The sequence below is a fragment of the Peromyscus maniculatus genome, chromosome 14 (genome assembly GCF_049852395.1).
Source record: "Peromyscus maniculatus bairdii isolate BWxNUB_F1_BW_parent chromosome 14, HU_Pman_BW_mat_3.1, whole genome shotgun sequence".
Lineage (NCBI taxonomy): Eukaryota > Metazoa > Chordata > Mammalia > Rodentia > Cricetidae > Peromyscus > Peromyscus maniculatus.
This window is the reverse complement of record NC_134865.1, coordinates 51,388,212-51,409,810: the sequence shown is the minus strand read 5'-3', so window position 1 is coordinate 51,409,810 and position 21,599 is coordinate 51,388,212. Positions and strand designations below refer to the sequence as shown.

Here is a 21,599-nt window from a genome sequence, read left to right as displayed (position 1 = left end):
CCGAGGCGCCCGTCCCGCGGGCCCCCTCGGGCATCTTTGCCTTGGTACCTCCCCAGCCCCGGCTGGCTGTCTCCAGGTCGGAGACGGCTGCTGGTCCCCCGCGCGGCGCCGGGCCCCTGAAGGAGCGGGGAGTCGTCCCCGCCCCGGCTTTCCGTCAGGCTTTGGCGCCTGGCGCCCGCGCGGTGACAGCAGGGGGAGGGCGTCCGGCGTGGAGGACCCCGGAAGCGCCTGGTTCCGGGCCGCCCAGGTCCGGCGGTCGCGGTGATGGCTTCGGGACCCGGCAGCTGAGCGCCGAAGTGGGAGTGGGCCCCGCGCCCGGAGTCTCAGAGGCCGACGCTCACGTGCAGCTTGCGCCATGGCCACCTCCGCCGCCTCCTCCGAGCATTTCGAGAAGCTGCATGAGATCTTCCGCGGCCTCCTTGAAGACCTACGAGCGGTGCCCGAGCGGCTGCTGGGGACCGCGGGGACCGGTGAGGCGGGGGCGGGACCAGACCGGGAGAACTCCGCCCGGTGCTGTCCTCCCAGATGCGAACCCGGGTTCCCCGCTTCCCCTTCGGACACGCCCCCTGCTGCGGGACCAGACCAGGAGAACTCCGCCCGGTGCTGTCCTCCCCAAAGCGAACCCGGGTTCCCCGCTTCCCATTCGGACACGTCTCCTGCTGCCCCTTGGCGTGACGGGGGGCGTGCAAAGGGATGGACATTAGGGTGTCGTCTCAGGGATCCTCTCATGTCCTAGCCCCCCAAATTCTCAGTTATCTGCCTCTCCCAGGAGCATAGGAGGTTCTTAAATCTGCGGTCCTGTGTTTCAGTGTGATGACATTTAAAAAAAAGAATCGTTAAGATTGGGGGTTGGGGATGTAGGAGTTTGGCAGCTTGGTAGGCAATGAAAATTTTAAAATAATTCTAACCATAGAGTTAATTTATAGGTGAGACAGAGGACGGAGGTGAGGGAAGTCAAACAGCCACATTGAAGAGGAACTTGAAGGCTCTTTTGATGTCTTGGGGGAAGTCAGTAAGGACCATAAGCAGCCGAGTAATGTGGATTTCATTTTTGAAGCAAGGCTGCGGTAGCTGGATAGAGGATGTGAGAATGGATATGAGGCTGTGTTAGGAGCTCATGGCAGTGGACTAGGTAAGCATGGGAATCTGGAGAGTGAGCATTAAACCCAACAGGTGGCTCTGAGGCAGATTTATGAGGCTGGTGTATAAGAGTAGGAAGAAAGATTTAGGAGTTTCCATGTTTTCTCACGGATCAGTTGAGTGTATGAACTTAAATATGAGGAGCAGATTCGTTTGAGTTGTAGATGAGACTGTCTACCTGTGGAGTGTATTCTGTAGCTAGCCTGACAAAATATTCTTCTGCCATTAAAAACATGAAGAATTTATTAAATAGTAAAAACCAATGGCAAATACTTTTAATCCCAGCACTTGGGCTGTAGAAACAGGAGAATCTGTGTGAGTTAAAGGCCACCCTGGTCTGCCTAGTAACATAGAGCGTTCCAGACAAGATTTTATGTAGTGAGACAGTATTGGGGGGGGGGGCAGATAAGGAGAGAATGGAGAGACAGAAAGAGAGAGAGAGAGACTGGCTTCAGACTGGCTTAATAGCATTGTGACCTTGCAAGTTATTTTAACCAAAGCAGTTTCCTCTTCAAAATAAAACAGCATCTAACTTCATGGGTGTTTTGTGAAGAGTAAATGAGTTAATATACGTAAAGCCCTTAAAAATACCATCTGGCAATAGTAAGAGCTATTAGCTTTTGTTAATATATGGGAACTTGCTATTTCATTTACATTTAAAATATTAGCTCTTTATACAGCCATTCTTAGGATGCTCGTTTTTGGTTGTTGGGTTTTGGTTTTCTTGTTTCTCTGTGTTGCCCTGACTGACCTGGAACCTAATCTATAGACCAGGCTGGCCTTGAACTCAGAAATATACCTGCCTTTGCCTCCTGAGTGCTGGGATTAAAGGCAAGCAGCACCATGCCTGGCCTCAGAACACTTACTTTCTAATGTTCTCAGCACTTTATATATTTATGTTATAGTATATTGTTTGTCTTTCTGTCACTAGAAAAGGAGTTTGGAAGTGTGGTCTACAAATCGGCACCATCAACACCACCTAGGACCTTGTTAGATGCACACACTCAGGCCCCACCCAGACAAACAGAATCAGTAACTATTGTGACAAGCAGTCTGTCTTAACTGTGCTCATAAAGATTTCTGGTGCTGGCTTAAGTTTCAGAACCAATGAACTAGAAATAAAAAAGCATTTTGTTCTGTTAGCTTGTATCATAAACTCCCAGGAATAGAACCCAACACATCCTTATCTGAGTGTTGTAGTGCATGCTTAGGAGACAGAGGCAGGGGATGGGTCTCGATGAGTTCAAGGCCAGCCTGAATTCAGACAGTGAGACTGTCTCAAACAAACAAACAAACAAACAAACAAACAAAAAACCAAACTACATAACACATAAAATAACTTGTTAAATTATTTTAAGCATCATTTTTGGTTGTTTAAGGTACTGTGAGTTCTTAGAAGAAAATAGCTGCGTAAGCAGAATATTTCTATTTTTCCCCCATATTTTCATTACTCTTCAAATTGATGTATACACCTATTAAAACAACCAAAGCAAAAGAGATACTTATTTCCCCAAAGTGTAGTCTGTGTTCTCTCTTGACCCTTGAAGGATCGCTGTCACTTGTGTCCTGATTTAGGAAGTCTTTGTGGCAGTGGCAGTCTCACCATGGATGATACTCATTGTCATCTCTTTATTGATCTCTTTATGCCATTCATCACCTATAGCTTTGTATCCTCTGAAAAGCTTTTGCTAAAGCCTCAGAGTGCTGTGGTTTGTCATCTAATTGGTCTATTGAATGAAGTTTTGATTTTGTGGTACCTGTAGACATGTGTCCCTGTGATAAAATGATTGACAGTTTTCTGTTTTCATATGCTTGAATTCTAGTGTCTATACCCGAGTCCCGGTTTTGTTTGTTTTGTGTATATGTGTGTGTAGAGATCAGAGGACAGCTTATGTTTTCCTCGTCCACCACATGGGTCCTAGGGATTCAACAGGTTACCAGGCTGCAGCAAACACTTTAGCCTGGTAAGTAGTCCTGCCAGCCCTTTCTGTATTTTAAGAGCTAGGAAGGAAACATGAAGTGCCACGCCCATGCCGAGCAGTAAACACTAGTCACTTACAGGTTACAGAATTTTAATTACTTCATCTCTCTGGTGAGTTTTGTTGCTTTCTTGTTTGTTTGTTTGTTTTTTGCTCATTGTCTGTGAAAAGCAATGGTAGTTCCTAGTATTTGAAAGTTGACTGTGCCTGGCACTTGCTAAGTGCCCTCTGAAGTCAGTATTACTCATTGCATTTACAAATGAAACAGGTTGAGAGAGCTGATGTTTTTGTTCTCTTCCATCAGATAAAGTAAGCACGTTGTTAGTCTACAGATAGACTCTGTAGGTCATAGAAATGCCACGCTAGGGCACTAAAAGCAAATGAATCCTGTGTTTTCAAGATCTTGGTGAAACTGAAATTTTCCTGTCTAATGAGCCAATATTCTGTAAGGAGAGGGTGCCAACCTTCATAGTATATTAATTTGAGCCTTTTCTCACTGTTTTTCAAAGCCTATTTCTATTTTATTCCAGAATATGGTGCTAGCCCATTTATCAAATGAAACAGTCGATCCCTCACCCTTCGCTCATACCTCAGGTATTAGGTGTGTGCACATTGCTTCCAGTGGTTCACTCTTGGTTTGGGGGCCCATCCTTCCCACTATCCAATTCTGCTTTGTGGTTGATTTTAGTATGCATTCTAGTTCCCCAGAAGGAGTAAGAGATTTTTTGTATTTTAGCATCTTTTACTGGTTAAGGATGTATACTTTGAGTATACAAACACCCTTCACTTGTACACGGCCATGTCTGAAGAATTGGCTTCTGAGTCAAGAGACTTGCTTCTTAAAGCTAGTGTCCCCACGTACTCCTGTGGCCTTAGATGCCAGAGATCTGCTTCAGTGTGCGGTTCAGGTCCCAAAGAGGATGTGTGGAGTGGGAGTGGAGGTGGGGGGCTGGTAAAGAGGAGATGATACTATCTGAGGGTCAATCGGGGAATCAGGTTGGCTGCCAGCAGCCTTTAATTGAGAAAAGATGACACCTTTTCTACTGTATAGTTGCACATAGGATTAAACGGGAGACAAGGGGCATGTGAGCTGGAGTGTAGCTTGGGGTAGGGGTTGAGGAATCTAGCATTGACCTTGACAATAGGTCCCAGTCATATGTAATGGAAGGGCCATAAGTTCCTCTTGGCTAAGAATGACTGCTTTATCAAACAGGAACTTTCTGCAAGCTCCCAAGGAAATGGAGACCCTTATCCAAATGCCTGACCTTAGGAAGAGGACTTCTGGGGAGCAGATGCTATACTACAGTTTCTTAGTCTTACTGTAAGGGCCTGTTCCCCTCGTAATGCTTCCAAAAGGGAAGTCTTACTCTTTTCCCATTATACTGTACCATTCTGATTTCTCTGTATTTATTAACTAACTGAACTCTTGACCTTAATGGCCTCAGGCTCAGGATCTGAATTGTAGGCATTTCATCCTTGGGATCAGGTGTCTAGTAAATCTCTTAACACTCCTGTTCTTGGTGTAATTAGGAGGGCACAGTGGAATTCCTGGTTCCACACTGGCGGGGATTTTTTTTTTCCAAAGAATTATTTTGTTTAGAGAGGCTACCATTGTACACATTTTTATCCTTTACAAAATTTCCCAAAAGGAAAGGCATTAATAGTGAGAACCATTAAAAATAAAAGTAAAAAGGTGCTGGAGAAGTGTGGTCTGCAATGTTGAAATGCTGGAATTTTGTTAAGCAGCAGTGGTCACCATGCAGTCCACGTCACTTAGGGCACATGCTTAGTTGTCCAGGTTCTAGCTTCTATAGCTGTAAAATGAAGTTGATGATCTCTGAGATCCATCCTAGCTATAATGTTGACTGGTGGGTGAGACTGAAACATAAAAAAGCAGCTCGTGGCCGCTCTTGAATAGAGACGAGCCTCTTTTGACTTCTGAATATTTGCTTTTCTAGCATCTATTTTTCCCAGGTGTTTTTCTGTCCTAATGGGCTTTGGTGGAGGTTGAGGGGCAGCACCAGCAGGTCTAAATCATGGTGGGGGTGTTAGGTCTCCTGGCTTCACAAGATTGAATCCTGACTACCTTGCTGTGAACGGTACAGCTCCCGCAGTAATGCAGCTTGACATAGAGCTTGGGACACACATAAGCCTCAGACACTTGCTTTGAAAATGTCCCTGACTGCAGCCTTCTCTATGTTCACAAAGGGAAAATAGGACCGACACAGCTACAGGAAGACCCAGGCTAGGAGGGGACACAGGCATGGACACAGTACTGCTGCTGTGTGCTTTCTAGCTTGGGTCACGAAGACAGGCTCTGTCATAGGAGTGTTGTGCCCAGATCGCGGGGACCCCCGAAGGACCACCACGGAGACTGAATCCCGCATGTAAAAGCAAAGAGCCTTTATTTCAAGCTCTGGAACTTGGTCCCTCTGGCTGTGTGGTCAAGCTACTTTGGGGCCCCTCTACAGGAGTGGTGACACTCGACTTTTTGAGGCACATTTATTACAAAAGAATACATTATTGCTCTGTGCAAGTGGCCAGTCTTGATGGCAAGTATTACGTTCTTTCAATATCGGTGGCTCAGAGCACAGCCCCTCAGGAATGTGCTTTGGTGTCTATATCAGTAACATCACAGATGGTCAAGATGTGTGCACCATTTGCCAGGGCTAACCTTCTCCCTGTTTTTATTGTTGTTGTTGAATTAATGGAGCCTTGAGTTTGGTTACGGATTTCCGTTTGTTTTGTAAGCAGTATGAAAAATAGTTCACTGGGCGTGCCTTGTGTATGTTAGGGAGTATCAAACTACAGGAGTGGACGTAGGACACGGTGAGTCGGGAGGTGGGGGCAAGAGGATCAGAAGTTCAGGGTCGTGCTTGGCTATACCATAAGTGGGGAGTTTTGAGCTATAGGAGACCCTGTCTCAAAACAGGGAAAAAATGAGTTCAAAAACTATTGTAACAATAGTAACTTTGGGTTTTTTTGGTTTTTTGGTTGTTTTGTGTGTGTGTGTATGTGTGTGTGTGTGTGTGTGTGTGTGTGTGTGTGTGTGTGTGTGTGTGTTTCCAGACAGGGTTTCTCTGTAGCTTTGGAGTCTGTTCTAGAACTCGCTTTGTAGACCAGGCTGGCCTCGAACCCACAGAGATCCACCTTCCTCTCCCTCTGCTGGGATTAAAGACGTGCGCCACCACTGCCCGGCTGTAACTTTGTAATGAGTAGATTATGTTGTGTAGATTTCCACATGTAGCTCTTTCAGGGGAATTTTTTTTTTTTTTTTTTTTTTAGCTCTGGAACTCACTACGTAGACCAGGTTGGCCTCAAACTCATAGATCCATCAGCCTCTGCATGGTGTTAAAGGTGTGAGCCACTACAGTGAATGCATACATTTTTAAAAGTTCAAATTCTTCACAAATGAAACTGATTGCTGCTTGTTAGATATGAAGGCTTGATCTTCTTTCTTGTTTTACAGCCATAGAAATGAAGAAACTTATCCAAGCTTTCACGTTAAGGCAGGTCCAATCCTGGTTCTAGAACCTAATCCCCCTGACTAACCAGAGCTCTCCCCTCTACAGGTTCACCAGCATTCCAAGTGCCTTAGTAATTTTTACCATGTCAGGTGCCATTTTTCTTGTTATTTAGACATTGTTCCTTTATCAGTGTATTCATATAAAATATATGTGTCTAATACAGTTATAATAGAAATGTATATTTTTTTTTTTTTTTTTTTTTTTTTGGGTTTTTCGAGACAGGGTTTCTCTGTGTAGCTTTGCGCCTTTCATGGGACTCACTTGGTAGCCCAGGCTGGCCTCGAACTCACAGAGATCCGCCTGGCTCTGCCTCCCGAGTGCTGGGATTAAAGGCGTGCGCCACCACCGCCCGGCTAGAAATGTATATTTTAAGCGGAAAATCTTTATATTATAAATGATCAGAAGAAACATAGTAAAGGTGAAATAATATTCATTTAGATATTATTACTTTGAAACTGAAGCTTTTTCTCTTATTGCTAAAAGGGAAGATCAGGAATTTCTGTTAAAGACAAAAACCAGCCAGGAGTGGTTGTACTCACCTTTAACTCTAGCATTTGGGAGACTAAGTCGGGAGGATTGCAAATTTGAAGGCAGCCTGGCCAGCATAGGGAGAGCCTAATTAAACAAGCCAATAAACAAACAAGTGCAGCACTTAAGATGGCATGCAAAGGGCTGGAAGGAGTGACAGTCTCATAACGAAGTCATTATCCATGCCACCATGGGTGAGAGAGCGGTGTCACTAGTGAGCAGAGGAGGTGAATTTTGAGTTTGTTTTTCAGAATAGTGGTGGTTACAGATTCACTTTGGAAACCCAGTGTTGGTAGACATTCATATTGATGAGAGAATGCCTGCCCCTCCATGAGGATGGGGAGGAGAAAAGGTTAAAAATGATTATTAATTTAAACCTGTAGTAGGGATGCTGTTGGCCATAGAGTCAAATAATTATTAAGCTAGACTTTGTCCTCAGCAGAAATATTTCCTTGGGAACTAAATGCCAATGCAGTAGGCATCCTTCAGGCATGGTGAGAGCAAGTCTTCAAATGTTTCTAAGCCTCTGGGGAGCAGGGGGGTTAAGTGTTACCACCCGACCCAGGGAAGAATGGGAAGGTGGTTCTAAGCAGAGGGAGTGGCCTCTGCACATGCACAGAAGCAGCCATAAATGTTTGAAATGTGCCTGTCTTTTCTAGAAGAGAAGAAGAAGCTGGTCAGAGACTTTGATGAAAAGCAACAGGAAGCAAATGAAACGGTGAGGACAGGGAGCAAGTCCTTGTTTCTTGTATTTGGTTTTGATCTTTTCTAGAAATACTGTGACTTCATAACGGGTAACCTCTTCCTGTCTACTGCCTTGATTTTGACTGTTTGTAACTCTTAGGTTCTCCTTCATTATTGTGATAAAATACTCGGACAAAGGGGCCTGAAGGGAGAAAGGATTTGTTCTGGCTCACATTTCAAGGGTACAGTCCACTGTAGTAGACAGTCAAGACAGCAGGTCACATCACAGAGAGTGATGATGAATGCATGCCGCTGCTCAGCTCCCTTTCTCCACTCAGTCCAGGGTGCTAGGTAGGGAATGGTGCCACCCACAGTGGCAGTCCTTTGCATTCTTGAGTAATGCAATCAAAACCATCCCCTAGAGGCTACCCTAGATAACAGGTGTGTCCAGAAATTTGTCTCCTAGGTGATTCTAGATCCTGCCAAGTTAATACCACTAACCGTCACACTTACTAAATGTGGCTGACGGGTGGGAATGGATGTTGAGGGGGCTTAACAAACACAAACAGGTAAAGTTTGAAGATTTCTGAAGTACAGGCCTTTGATAATGCATTCCTGATATGAGTAGTAGGGGCACTCCCATACCTTTCCTGAAGCCAGCCACTGAGATCAGTTCCTGACCTTTGTTAAACTTACTAGCACAGAAGATGTATACTTCATGGGGCATGCGTGTGTGTGTGTGTGTGTGTGTGTGTGTGTGTGTGTGTGTGTGCGCGCGTGCGCGCACACGCGCGCACACTTATTTGCAGTGTTAGGTATAGAGCCTAGGTCCTCACACATGCTTGGTATTGGTAGGTAGGTCCTCATATTTGCAAAGCAAGCACTTGACTGTCTCTCCAGCCCCATAACCTACTTCCTTGAGTGAATGTCTACTAGAAACTATTTCAGGTGCTTAAAGTGAACATGGTGTTTGTGGCCCCTGCCACAAAATACAGTTGCTATTTTAGTAGCCTGTGGTAAAGTTTAAACTAAGCGTATGCCCAGGTTAGGGAAAAACCAGGCTGTCCACTTATCCCTTTCTGCCTCCCTAGTTGGCAGAGATGGAGGAAGAACTACGGTATGCACCCCTGACTTTCCGTAACCCCATGATGTCTAAGCTTCGAAACTACCGCAAGGACCTTGCTAAACTCCACCGCGAGGTGAGAAGTACACCTTTGACAGCCGCACCTGGAGGCCGAGGAGATGTGAAGTATGGCTCATATGCCTTAGAGAACGAGCATTTGGTGAGTGGTCAGCATTTGGTAAGAGTGAGCGGTGGTAGCTGCTCCTCCTTAGGGTCTGTGGTACAAAATCTGATGGGCAGCAGTCACATGGGTGCATGTTGGAGTCTCGGGCTTTACTTTCCTGCCTTTGGCCTCTTTCCTGCATCTAGTCCATTCTCCCCACTGGTACCTGCTCTTTCTAATTCAGGTTCTCTAGACTTCTTTGTGTGCATACAGATATAGAGATATAGAGCAGTACTTTGTTTCTAGCAAACCTAGAAACTCTTCCTAGCTAGAATCTATCTTGACCCATTGCTCTAATTCCTTTTCTTCTTGAATTTTTATTCTTTTTTTTTTTGGTTTTTCGAGACAGGGTTTCTCTGTGTAGCTTTGCGCCTTTCCTGGAACTCTCTTTGGAGACCAGGCTGGCCTCGAACTCACAGAGATCCGCCTGCCTCTGCCTCCCGAGTGCTGGGATTAAAGGCGTGCGCCACCACCGCCCGGCGAATTTTTATTCTTTTATATAAATTTTAGAATCATTTTCTCAGATATAGTCCCCAAATCCAGTTAGGTTTTAAGTTTTCATTTTGTTTTTGAGATAGGGTTTTGTATTAGCTCAAGTAATCATCCCATCTCGACCTCCTGAGTAGCTTGTCAGTTAGGATTTTAATTCATCGGAGATTTTGTTTTTGCAAGACTAATGTAAGCTTTCTGTTAACTTAATCTCAAGATAGCTCAGCAATGATAGAGAAGAGACACGGTGCTTCCCAATAGGGCCATTCTGATCTCCTAGTCTTGTAAAGTCAGCTGGAATGCATCTAACACAGAGGATTCTGACATAAAATTAGACTCTAAGAACCCATATCTTATACCCTTAGAGAAGCTGGCTAGATAAAGGAATAGAATAAAAACTTGACAAAGATTAAGTTTAGTGTGCTGCACTTGGATTATATTCCACAAAGAACAAAGTTGACATAGAATTTTTACAAATGGAAAGGGATCCAGCATGCAAACTTAACATCTATAGAAAGACTAGCAGTAGAATTTTAACTGCTGCTCTATGACGGGTCTTCATTAGAGTTTGAGAAACAGAGTGATACAGACTTGACCTTGCTGGTGTTAAAGAACATCATTTGGGAGTAATGTAAAACTTTAAAATGGAGCAGGCACAGTCAAGGTAAGAAACTGGGAACCCAAGTCGTGGGACAGGCAGATACCATACAGTGAATGAGCTCATGAAGTTCAAGGTGAGGCTACTGTCTGTGCTCCTGTGCAAGGGCTATGAATGCATGCCTTGGGACCCCGATGCAGATGGACACCATAGAGCTCACTGACAAGCTTATCAGCTTCTGTCTGGAGGCTCATGGCATGGAGCTCACAGTGATTGTACTTAGAGACGTAAGCATGTGGGAGATGGCCAAGCAGCTGGAAATGGTCATTATCAGAGTCTGATGCTGTGTCAACTGTGACCAGTGCTGTCAGCAGCAGTAAGTTTGCTGCCTTAATTTTAAATGCCCTTTTTTGTCCTGCCCCAGTTAAGTTTGTGTGAAAAATGTGCAGTTGGGTTCCGGAAGGTGCTGGGGATTAGTTCCCCTGTGGTTTTTCCTGTTTGGAAAACAGTGTCCGCCTTGCCTCTGGATACAGAGTAACCATTCCTTGACCCCTGATGTTAGAGGGGTGTATAAACCCATGTTCTTATGAATAAAGAGAGCTGCTTCCCTGACGACATGAAACTGGGTGTCTAGAGTACTGTTTAACCACCTTGGCGTCCCTCGCCAGATTTCGTGCTCCAGCTGCGTGGGTCACAGCACAGTGCTCCTCCTCAGATGGCAGCCATTTCAGCACATTTTGTGTAACAGCCCAGGCAGGCACTCACTGCCAGGATCCCAGACTTTGATGGGGTGCCAGCTGCAGAACAGTACCAAGCACTTTGCACAGAGACCACCAGTCCAAGCAAGGCAAGGGAGCTCTTCAGCTTTGCTCCAGCCTAGAGCTGCAAATACCTGCTCCTCAAAGCCCCGAGGTATGCACAGCCCTGCTTGGTGGCTGACCTGGAGCAGAGCTGAGATATCCAGCAACAACCCCTATCATACGCAATTTAGCTCCTGCCTTATCATACACAATTTGTGAAGAATAAAACGCTGAAACAACTTTGAAATGGATACATGTGAGTACACCTGTGAAGACAGGCTGGAAAAAGGCAAATAGAATCTATTAAAACAGAAATTGTAAAAATTACTCTGGTCATTTGCTACTTTCTCCTCAAAAACAGGAGGGTTGACAAGTTCAAACATTTGTTTTAGATATATTAATTTCAGAACTTATAAGTTCTCTTGAAGGGGGAGTCTCACTGTGTTGCCCAGACTGGCCTCAAATGCCCAATCGAGCCTCCTGATTCAGCATTCTGGGACCATAAACCCAAGTCCATATGTCATTGTAGATAACACATATTACCTTCAGTAAGATTATTCAACATCTGTCTGAGGTTGATTTATGTGATGTCATTTCTTGCTTTCTTTAGACTAATCATTTAAAACTGTATGTTTTATTTAAAGATTGTTTTTTTCTTCCTTTCAGCTAATATAATTGTAGTTTATTTTTTAAGATCTATTTTTATGTGCATGCGAGTTTACCACATGCATGCAGCTCTCTTAGAGGCTACCTCTCTCATGAGGGTATTGGATCCTCTGGAATTGGAGTTCCAGATAGTTGTGAGCCACTATGTGGATGCTAGGAATTGAACCAAGGTTCTCTGGAAGACAGCCAGTGCTCTTAACCACTGAGCCATCTCTCCAGTCCTACTTTGTTTATTGTTTATTACATTATTTATTTTGTATGCGTGCACAGGCACATGTGTGGAAGACTAAGGACATAATTGAACTCAGGTCTTCAGGCTTAGCACTGAGCCACCTCACTAGCCTCCACATTTGCTGGACTGGACCTCACTATATTGACCAGGCTGGCCTCAGAATTGAGCTATCCTCCCACTTCTACCTCCTGCTTGTTAAGATTATAAGCATGCCTCACACGCAGTTGGTTTATTTGACCCTTGGTGATTTCTTCACTTACTAGTCTGTATGATATCTGTGAAGTAAACATTCTGTTCTAAGAATCTACTTTAAAAAAATTTTGAGACAGAGTATATTGTCCTGGAACTTGCTATTATAGACCAGGCTGACCCTTAGCTCAGATCTCCTGCCTCCTTCCTGAGTACTGGGATTAGCAGTGTGCATCACCCCAAGCCCAAGAATCTTTTCCCCCCATACAGGGTTTCTCTTTGTAGCCTTGGCTGTCCTGAAACTTGGAGATCCACCTGCCTCTGCCACCTGAGAACCTAATTCTTGATGACATCTTATGCCATTTGCCGTCTGTCCTGTAATGAGCTCTGTGAGCCGAGCCCCTCTTGGCTGCGTGTGCTTCGAACAGATCAAAACCTGGTACTGCACCCATCCTGTCCCTAGTTACTAATTCTGGCCTAGGCTGCTTTTGTCGGTATTCTGTGGTTAGGATTATAGGTAGAGGACAAGTTCAGTGGAGACTTTAAAATTTAGAGCCCCTGGGAGTTAGGGCACCTAAGAAGCTTGAGGCCTAGATTCTACCTTCCGTGTCAACACATCACCATTGTGATCATTTTGGAGTGTTGTTTGCCTTGAGGTGAAGTTCACCAATAGAGTATAGCCACATAAGCTATTTATTTTTTATTTTTTTTTTAAGAATGTGGCAATGTCTCTGGCTTTTAATGACTTCTGTGCTGAGAAAGCATGCTTTATATGGTCCCCGAGTCCTCAGTATCAGTCAAGCCCATCTTCAGTGAACTAATGTTCCAGAGTTTTAGAGTTAGTCGTTTACTTGTGGCACTATTAAAGTTCAGGGGTAGCCGGGCATGATGACACACGCTTGCAGGTCCAGCATTCGGAGGTTGAGCCAGGAGGGTCATGATGAGTTTGAGACCAGCTTGAATTACAGTGACTGTCTCAAAAAAGCAAACGTGAATAAATATTTAAACAAAGTTTTAAAGTTGCAGGCTATTTGCATTATCAGGTCATTTTTCCACCTGCCCCTGCCCAGTCCGGTTGTTGACTGAAGTTGCTAGTAACCAACCAGTTACATGTTTATGATAGATTTTAACTGATCCACAGCAAAATGCTCCAGTATTCGTTTTGTTTGTTTGAGTCTCTTCTCTTGCCTCACAGAAGTATAGCGGGCAGTGGGATGCACCTCTTTAGTCTATGACCTTGAACAGGATCTGACAATTCATTAGTATCTTTGATTCTATTTTAGAAACACAGCTGGCCAGCTTTTCATACCCACTGCCGCTGAATACTCAGCCTTGAGTTGAAAATATTTTTAAAAATATTGCATCTACTCAGTGTGGTGGCCCATACCTATTTTATCCCAGCTCTTGGGAGGCAGAGGCAGGTGGATCTCTGCTGTGGGATGGTCTGTATGTCAAATTGCTCTGATTGGTCAATAAGTAAAACACTGATTGGCCAGTGGCCAGGCAGGAAGTATAGGCGGGACTAACAGAGAGGAGAACAGAGAAAACAGGAAGGCGGAGGGAGTCACTGCCAGCCACCACCATGACAAGCAGCATGTGAAGATGCCGGTAAGCCACGAGCCACGTGGCAAGGTATAGATTTATGGAAATGGATTAATTTTAGCTATTAGAACAGTAAGCAAGAAGCCTGCCACGGCCATACAGTTTATAAGCAGTGTTTATTTGGTTGGGTGTGAGCGGCTGTGGGACTGGTGGGTGACAGAGATTTGTCCTGACTGTGGGCAAGGCAGGAAAACTCTAGCTACAGATCTCTGAGTTGAAGCCAGCCTAGTCTACAGAGTTCCAGGACACCAGGACTACACAGTGAGACCCTGTCTCAAAAAAAAAAAAAAATGGATCCTGAGGGATCCATTGCCTTCTTTTGGCATCCAGGGGTACCTTGGTGCTTACATACAAATCCTTGCAAACTTCCTCATTTATGCTGAGCATCTTCTGACTTTTTTCTGTCATCATTCTCTTGAACCATAAATAACTATTTACATAGCATTTACCTTTCATCAGGTATAATTAATCTAAAGATGATTTAATGTGTTGGGAGGATGTATATATATTAATATGCAGATACTACACTATTTTACATGTGGATTGCAGCACTAGTGTCCTAGAACCAATGCCCTGTAGATATAAAGGAAAAACTAATGAAATGATTGCTCACTGTTACCTTTTTGTTGTGTAAAAGGTCACAAAGACTGTATTGACAATAAACTTATAATGACTAAAGAAGTCTAACCCGACTCTTCCCTACTCCTGTCAGAATCGGCTACAGTCTCAAAGAGCATTGCTCCTTCAAGGCACTGAAAGCCTGAACCGGGCCACCCAGAGCATTGAGCGTTCTCATCGGATTGCCACAGAAACTGACCAGATTGGTACAGAAATCATAGAAGAGTTGGGGGAGCAAAGAGACCAGTTGGAACGTACCAAGAATAGAGTAAGTCTGGGCAATATGTGAAGTAGGTGGGCCCTCCATACAAAGGCCGGATACTACAGCAGGACTGAATTCTGGGAATGACTTTGTTCTTCTCTCCCCCTCCCCCCACGTACAATATACTTTTCTTAATTTTTAAATTGCTTGGCTGAGAAATTCCCCCTTAGAATTAATTTTACAGAGCTAGGGAGATGGGTCAATTAATAAAAGTAGCAGCTAATATCTGTAACTCCAGAGCTGGGGGATGAGGGTTAGAAACGGTTGGATCTTTGGAGCTTGTTACCAGCCATTGTGGACAGGTTTATGTGAGAGATCCTTTCTTAGTAAGGTGGAGAGCAGTCAAGGAAGGCACCTCCATTCCCACACAGACGTGCACATACAACACACATACATACCAAAAAAATACATGTATGCTTATATATTTGTGACTGAGTCTCATTTAAGCCTGGCTGCTGGCCTGGAATTCAGTGATCCTCCTGCCTCTGCCTCCTGGGATTAAAGTTGTGTGCCACCATGCTAGACCACAAAGAAGTAATTTTATCTTTAAGAGTTAGAAATCATTAGAAGCTTTGTTTCTGAAGAATCTGATTTATGCCACTCCATCTCCTGCTTTATTCATTACAAGAGAATGTGAAAACACATGCAAGGATTCAGTGTCATCAGCATATTTTAATTTCAGGTCTAGTGGCATATTTTTCTATTCTTAAAAAATAAATATATACAGGTGTTTTGCCTGCACATATGTCTCTGTACCACATAGGCAAGAGGAGGACATTGGATTCCCTGGAAGTGGAGTTAGATGGTTTTGAAGCTGCCATACAGGTCCTGTCAATCAAACCTGGGTCCTCTGAGCAGCAAGTCCTCTTAACCGTTGACCACCTCTCCAGCCCTATTTTCTATTATTATGAAAACACTATTTACTTATGTGACTATTTTTTAATGCAAAGCCTCTTTTTTCTCACATGTCAAAAACAGTACAACTGATAGTTTATTGGTTTATAAATTATAGTTCAATCCCATTAGCCTAAGGTAAGTTGCTCCATTGAGGGAAGAAAGCAGAAATGTGGGTCAACTGATGACTGTATTGAGCTTCTCTGGTCTACTATGATTGTAAGAGGCTTTGGGAAATTCCTTTTTCCTTTATATAAATGGGATAGTTTACTTCAGATTTAAAGAATAAAAAATAATTTGCCTGTTGAATGTTATAATTTTTTTTTGTTTTTTTTTTCTGTTTTGTTTTTTTGTTTTTGGAGACAGGGTTTCTCTGTGTAGTTTTGGTGCCTGTCCTAGATCTTGCTTTGTAGACTAGGCTGGCCTCGAACTCACAGAGATCTGCCTGGCTCTGCCTCCCGAATGCTGGGATTAAAGGTAGACACCACCACCGCCTGGCTCCTGAGGCAAATCTTAACTAAAAACATTGTAGCCAGGATTTGGACAGGAAAGTACTAGCTCATTGTGAGGACTTGATTTTCTTGTACATCTTATTAAAGGGATTCCTCCCCCCCACCCCCCACATTTTCCTATTTTGTGCAAATTCACAATAAAGTGCTACTCTCAAAGCAAGCTATGGAGAAGGCAAATTGCTAACAGATTGTGTAAGTTTTGGGTCTTGAATATACTTTGTAGATTGGTTGAACTTAAAACACCGAAGTTTGATTTGAGAGAGTGACTTACCAAGGCCACAGATCAGCAGTAACAGACAGCAAGGAGCATCAGTGAAATGTCCTTCTGCTAACTAGATTAGGAACAGGTAATCAAATGAGAAAGGTACACCGGGGCTAATTCCTTTCTGCATTCAGTGTAACTACTCAAGCAAGTAGAGGAAAAAAAAATAACTAAGATCCTAAAAGCAGAACTAGAGAGCAGCACTTTCTGCTCTTACAGAGGACCCAGATCCAGGGGATCTGATGCTCACTTTTGATTTGTGTGAACACCAGACATACACATGGTGCACATACACACATTGAGGCAAATACTCACACATACAAAATAAATCCTTAAAAAGAAAAAAATAAGCGAACACCAACTCAAGAGGCTCTCCTAGTGTTTGATGAAATTCAAATCTTAAATTGTCCTGCAGTCACTGGCCAGGTACAGATGAAGCCTTCCTATCTGGCAGTCAGAAAGGTTTGATGCTACAACTGTGGCACTATTCTTTTTTTTTTTTTTTTCTCCTAAGACAGGGTCTCATTCGGTAGTTCTGGCTGTTCTGGAACTCACTATGTAGACCAGGCTGTCTACAATTCACAGAGCCTGCCTCTGCTTCCATGTGCTAGGATTAAAGGTGTACACCGCCATGCCTTTAGCCTTCCTGTTTGCATAGCCAGGGTGAAGGATTAGTTTCCTCACAACCACCAACTCCTACAGGAACAATGAGCCACAGCCATTCCCTCCTCGATGGGCACCCACATGCCTTGACCTTCCTAGATTCTTTCACTTAGACTCAAGTATAAGCCATTAAATCCATTGCATTTTTTAACGAAGATCTTTTAGTACCCACTGTTCAAATTCTATAGAATTTTTTTCAAAGGAGAAGGAAATGATTGTTATTTTCTCTTTCAGCTGGTAAACACAAATGAAAACTTGAGCAAAAGTCGAAAGATTCTCCGCTCAATGTCCAGAAAGTAAGTTAAAAAAAAATAACAAAAAAAACCCCCTCAACTTCTTGAGACTTGTTTTAAGCTTTCTTAGTTGAAATACAGTAACTTAACCAATGTCCTAATAAATAACCTCAGTGTTATCAAGCACTCCACCCAGCACTCACCGTCCAAAGAAGAGCGAAGGTTGGTGCAGTTACAACCTCAGGATAGAGTCCTTTGTTAAAGCAGTGGGAAGCCTGTCTGCTGGACACTGTTAGCGTCACTTCCCATTTCTCAGGGGGACCTGAGGAACGGATAGGCTTCTCTACTCCCTGAGCAGCTTTGCCAGTGCCCGGAGTGAGCACTGATAGAGCTTAGTTCCTGCCTTTCGTGGCGGACCCTTTTGGGAGTCCTGTCCTGTTAGCAAGAAATATTAAACAAGCTGGCAAGTGGTAAAGGTGGTTGTGGGATGAGTTGAGGGGGAGAAACATCTCCAAAGTTGTCCTCTGACTGCCACAAGTGAACTGTGGTGGTGCACACATGTGTGTGCACACATGCACTGATTAGAACAAAACAACCAATCTGAGGGAAGTACTAACAGTAGCAAAAACAAGGCCAAAGGGGAGGCACTGACTGGGCTAACCTGGCTGTATAGTAGTAGTGTGACATGTCTTTGTGTACATGTGAGCTAACAAGAACTACCATAATCTGTTCATTTAACTAGCAATTGGAGTAGAATTTTCCCAAACAGTGGTAAATTCCTTGTGAGATAAGAGAAAGATGATAATTTGAAGTAAATTTCTAGAGTGACTGTCCAGGTAGCAGAGCAGAGGGAAAGATGGGGAAGGGAGAAGTTACAAGAGACTAAAAAGCAGAACTCAAGGCCACTAGTTACTTGACCTAAAAGCAGGACCCATCCATGAGCCTAATGAACTTTGAAACTGGAGTATACCTCAAACCCTGCTTCCAGTGTGCACTCAGAGCTGTATGTATAACGGATAGGACCATATTTAAAGCAGCAGAAATGCAAGTGGAGGATATTTTTAGAATTAAGAAGCCATGTTTATGTTTTGGTATTTATATTCCTGTTTGCCACATGTCTGATGTACTAAGTAATGTCCTTCAGTTACAACTGAAGAGCACCATGAATTGTCAGTAGCCCAAGGACTTAGGCCTTAGTGCTAAGTGGCTGTGAACGAACACAGACTCCATCTGCCTCACTGTATCCAGCATTAGAAACAGCTAGACCTAAGGTTACCCAGACTCATGTCTGCTCTCTCTGCTTGTCTTTGTAGAGTGATAACCAACAAGCTGCTGCTTTCCATCATCATCCTACTGGAGCTAGCCATCCTGGTTGGTCTTGTGTACTACAAATTCTTTCGACACCATTGAACTTTCTGGAGGGAAGGGCTTGTGGACCAGAACCTTGACTCTGAAGGAACGGTGTTAGGTGTATATATTGCTGCTGTGGGCTAACAGTTCAAGAATGCATTGTGTAGCCAGACTCTGGGGGGGCGGGCGATGGAAAACCACATCAATGTGAAGGAACCGCAACAAGACCAGTATGATATACTAAGGTAATAAATGCTGTTTATGACTCCTTCAGATTTACACGTATAACATTAATATCTTATAAACTTCAAAAACAAACAAAAAACCCAAATACATTTACAGTAGTAGTATTGGTCACCAAATAGAGAAGGGGAATTTTACAGCTGTGAATGCACAGATGTTCTCATTAAGGCAATATTGCTCCAGACAGCTACTTAATACTTGTCCCCTTCACTGCCTTGCGACTCTGAGTGCCGTGGTGAAAGGTGCAGTTTACAGTAGTTCCTAAATTCTCACACGTTCTTCATTTTCCGATTCATCTGGTGAGCTAGGAGTAGGAAGGTGGTCATAGACAGTATGTCCTCCTTCTCTTGTCTGCCCGAAACTTGAAGCAATCACGTCCACCGCTAGGCTGGCTGTGGCCTTAGCCTCTTCCTCTGAAGTGGCCAAGTGAGGATTGACTTCAACAAGATCCAGAGCTGACAGCAACCCTGGAACAATAAAGGTAGGAGAAAACCTTAGAAAACTCAGTGGTGGCACACGCCTTTAGTCCCAGCACTTGGCGGGCAGAGGCAGGTAGATCTCTGTGAGTTCAAGGCCAGCCTGGTCTACAAAGTGAGTTCCAGGACAGACTCCAAAGCTACACAGAGAAACCCTGTCTCGAGAGAGAAAAAAAAAAAAACAAAAAAAACCCTCCCTACTGCTACTTCCACTGAGGGCTGTTCCACCTGGTAGAAAGTCCTTTTCCAGCCTACGGTTGCTACTGTCAGAAAACCCTCTGCAGCTGGTAGATGGCTAACTAAAGGTGCCTTTGCCAAGCCTGACTTCCTAAATTCAATCCCTGGGTCCCACATGGTGTTAAGAGAGCCAATCCAGCACGTTGTCTACTGATCTCCACATGTGCGCACCACTCCCCACAAACATAGAAGCAAAATTAACTTAAAAACAAACAAACCAGCCAGGCAGTAGTGGCACAGACCTTTAATCCTAGTCATTGGGAGACAGAGGCAGGCAGATCTATAGCGAGCCAGCCTGGTCTATAGAGTGAGTTCCATGGCAGCCAGGGCTACACGGAGACTCCCTGACTCAAAAACCCATGAGGGCCTGACAAGATGGCTTGCTCCTCTCGTAGAGGACCCAGGTAAGTTCCCAGCACCCACATGGTGGCTCAGTAGTGTCTACAGTTCTTAATTCTAAAAGATCCAAACCTTCAGATCTCCTTGGGCACCAATCATGTGGGTATACATCCATATATGTAGGCAGAATACTCATACACACTCAAAATGTAAAGCCCTTTGTACCTCATCCCCTTGACCACAAGTTTAAGTTAAAAGAAATAACTATATTAGGACTGAAAAATTATAAAATCTACCCCGGTTCAACTACTGTAATAAGCGTTGTCTGTCAGGCTTTTAGGCATCTTATCTGTCTGGGATTTTTATTGGTCCTCTTCTCTCCCACCCAGTGCTATGGATTGAACCCAGGGTCTTCTGCATACTAAGCACATACTTTACCACAGAGCTGCATTCCAGCCCCACCAGCACTTTTTTACCCTTTTGTTAAGGTGTGTATGTTTGTGTGTGTGTGTGTGTGTGTGTGTGTGTGTGTGTGTGTGTACACCTGCCACTGTGTGCATGTGGAGATCAGAAGGCAATCTTGGGTGTTGGTCTTCATTTCTACTTTGAGATGGAGTCTCTTTAGTTGCACATGCCAGGATATCTGGCCCTCAAGTTTCTGGAGATTCTCATGTCTCCATCTTGCCACAGGAACATTGGGATTACAGACATGTGCTATCTCTAGGATCCAAACTCAGGTCTTCATGTTTGTGCAATTGATTTACCAAACAGCCATCTCCCTATCAGTATCTTTTAAAGCACCACCCCCCACATGCCCAAAGTATAGTAACTGCTCTTAACTTTCTTTGTTCTTAGACAAGGTCTTGCTATCCCAGGCTATCCCAAATTTTCATGACTCAGTTCTAAGAAGAGTTTCCACATATGACACAATTTTTGTCTCTTATCTGACTGGCCTAGCGCCTTGGCATTCCGTCAAAGAGAAGGATCCAGCCATGTGTTGACTGGTTCAGTCTGGATTCCAGTTGCCTTGAGTTTGTGCCTCAGCATTGTTCATTTGTCTGGAGTGGGCTGAGGGAAAGGAAAGAGCCTCTCCCTGTCTGCCTTCTCCCTCTATCCCCCCTTATCTGGCCTACTTCCCTTCAGACATTTTCCCCCAGGACAGGGTTTCTCTGCATGGCCATGGTGGAACTCACTCTGTAGACCATTCTGGCCTCAAACTCAGATCCACCTGCCTCTGGAGTGCTAGGATTAAAGGCATGCACCACCACTGCCCAGTGTGGTGATAAATTGTGTATTCTAAGAAACTTGCCTGAGAATCAGAGGACAGAGCCAGCCACTAGATTAGACATAGAGGTCAGGCAGTGGTGGCACACACCTTTAATCCCAGCACTTGAGATCTCATGCCTTTGCTTGGGAAGCACACACCTTTACTCCCAGGAAGTAATATGGCAGGGTAGAGAAAGGTATATAAGGCGTGAGGAAACAGGAACTCACTGTCTTTAGGCTGAGGATTTTATAGAGGTAAGAACTAGTTAGTGGCTGGCTGCTCTGCTTCTCTGATCTTTCAACTTTTACCTTGATATCTGGCTCTGGGTTTTTTATTAAAAGACCATCTAAGATTTGAATAACAGCCCAACACCTCCTGGGCTTAGATTTTTAATTTTGTCAGTTACTCTGGGTTAATCTACCTCTTAAAGAGTGATCTGAACAAACTAGAATTCATTATCACAAGTATTTAAGAATATTTAGAGTGGCTATAAAGTCAAAATATATTCTAATACCTGATGGTT

The 21,599-nt window shown here is 44.0% G+C and overlaps 2 protein-coding genes across 2 annotated transcripts in view; one reads left to right on the top strand and one right to left on the bottom strand.

Annotated features, from left to right (window-relative positions):
- The first annotated feature begins 211 nt into the window (after positions 1-211).
- On the top strand, positions 212-18,787 carry Vti1b (vesicle transport through interaction with t-SNAREs 1B). The gene is made up of 6 exons (XM_006973112.4): positions 212-470; positions 7,834-7,892; positions 8,950-9,141; positions 14,433-14,606; positions 17,166-17,227; positions 18,478-18,787. Exons 1-6 carry the CDS (start codon positions 356-358, stop codon positions 18,572-18,574), a joined length of 699 nt encoding a protein of 232 aa, XP_006973174.1. The 5' UTR covers positions 212-355; the 3' UTR covers positions 18,575-18,787.
- The window catches only part of Arg2 (arginase 2), a 26,349-nt gene continuing 23,505 nt past the window's right edge, over positions 18,756-21,599 (bottom strand). The window contains exon 8 of the mRNA XM_006973111.4: positions 18,756-19,224. Within this exon, the coding sequence (XP_006973173.1) occupies positions 19,019-19,224 (206 nt within the window). The 3' untranslated portion in view covers positions 18,756-19,018. The remainder of the gene's footprint in view (positions 19,225-21,599) is intronic.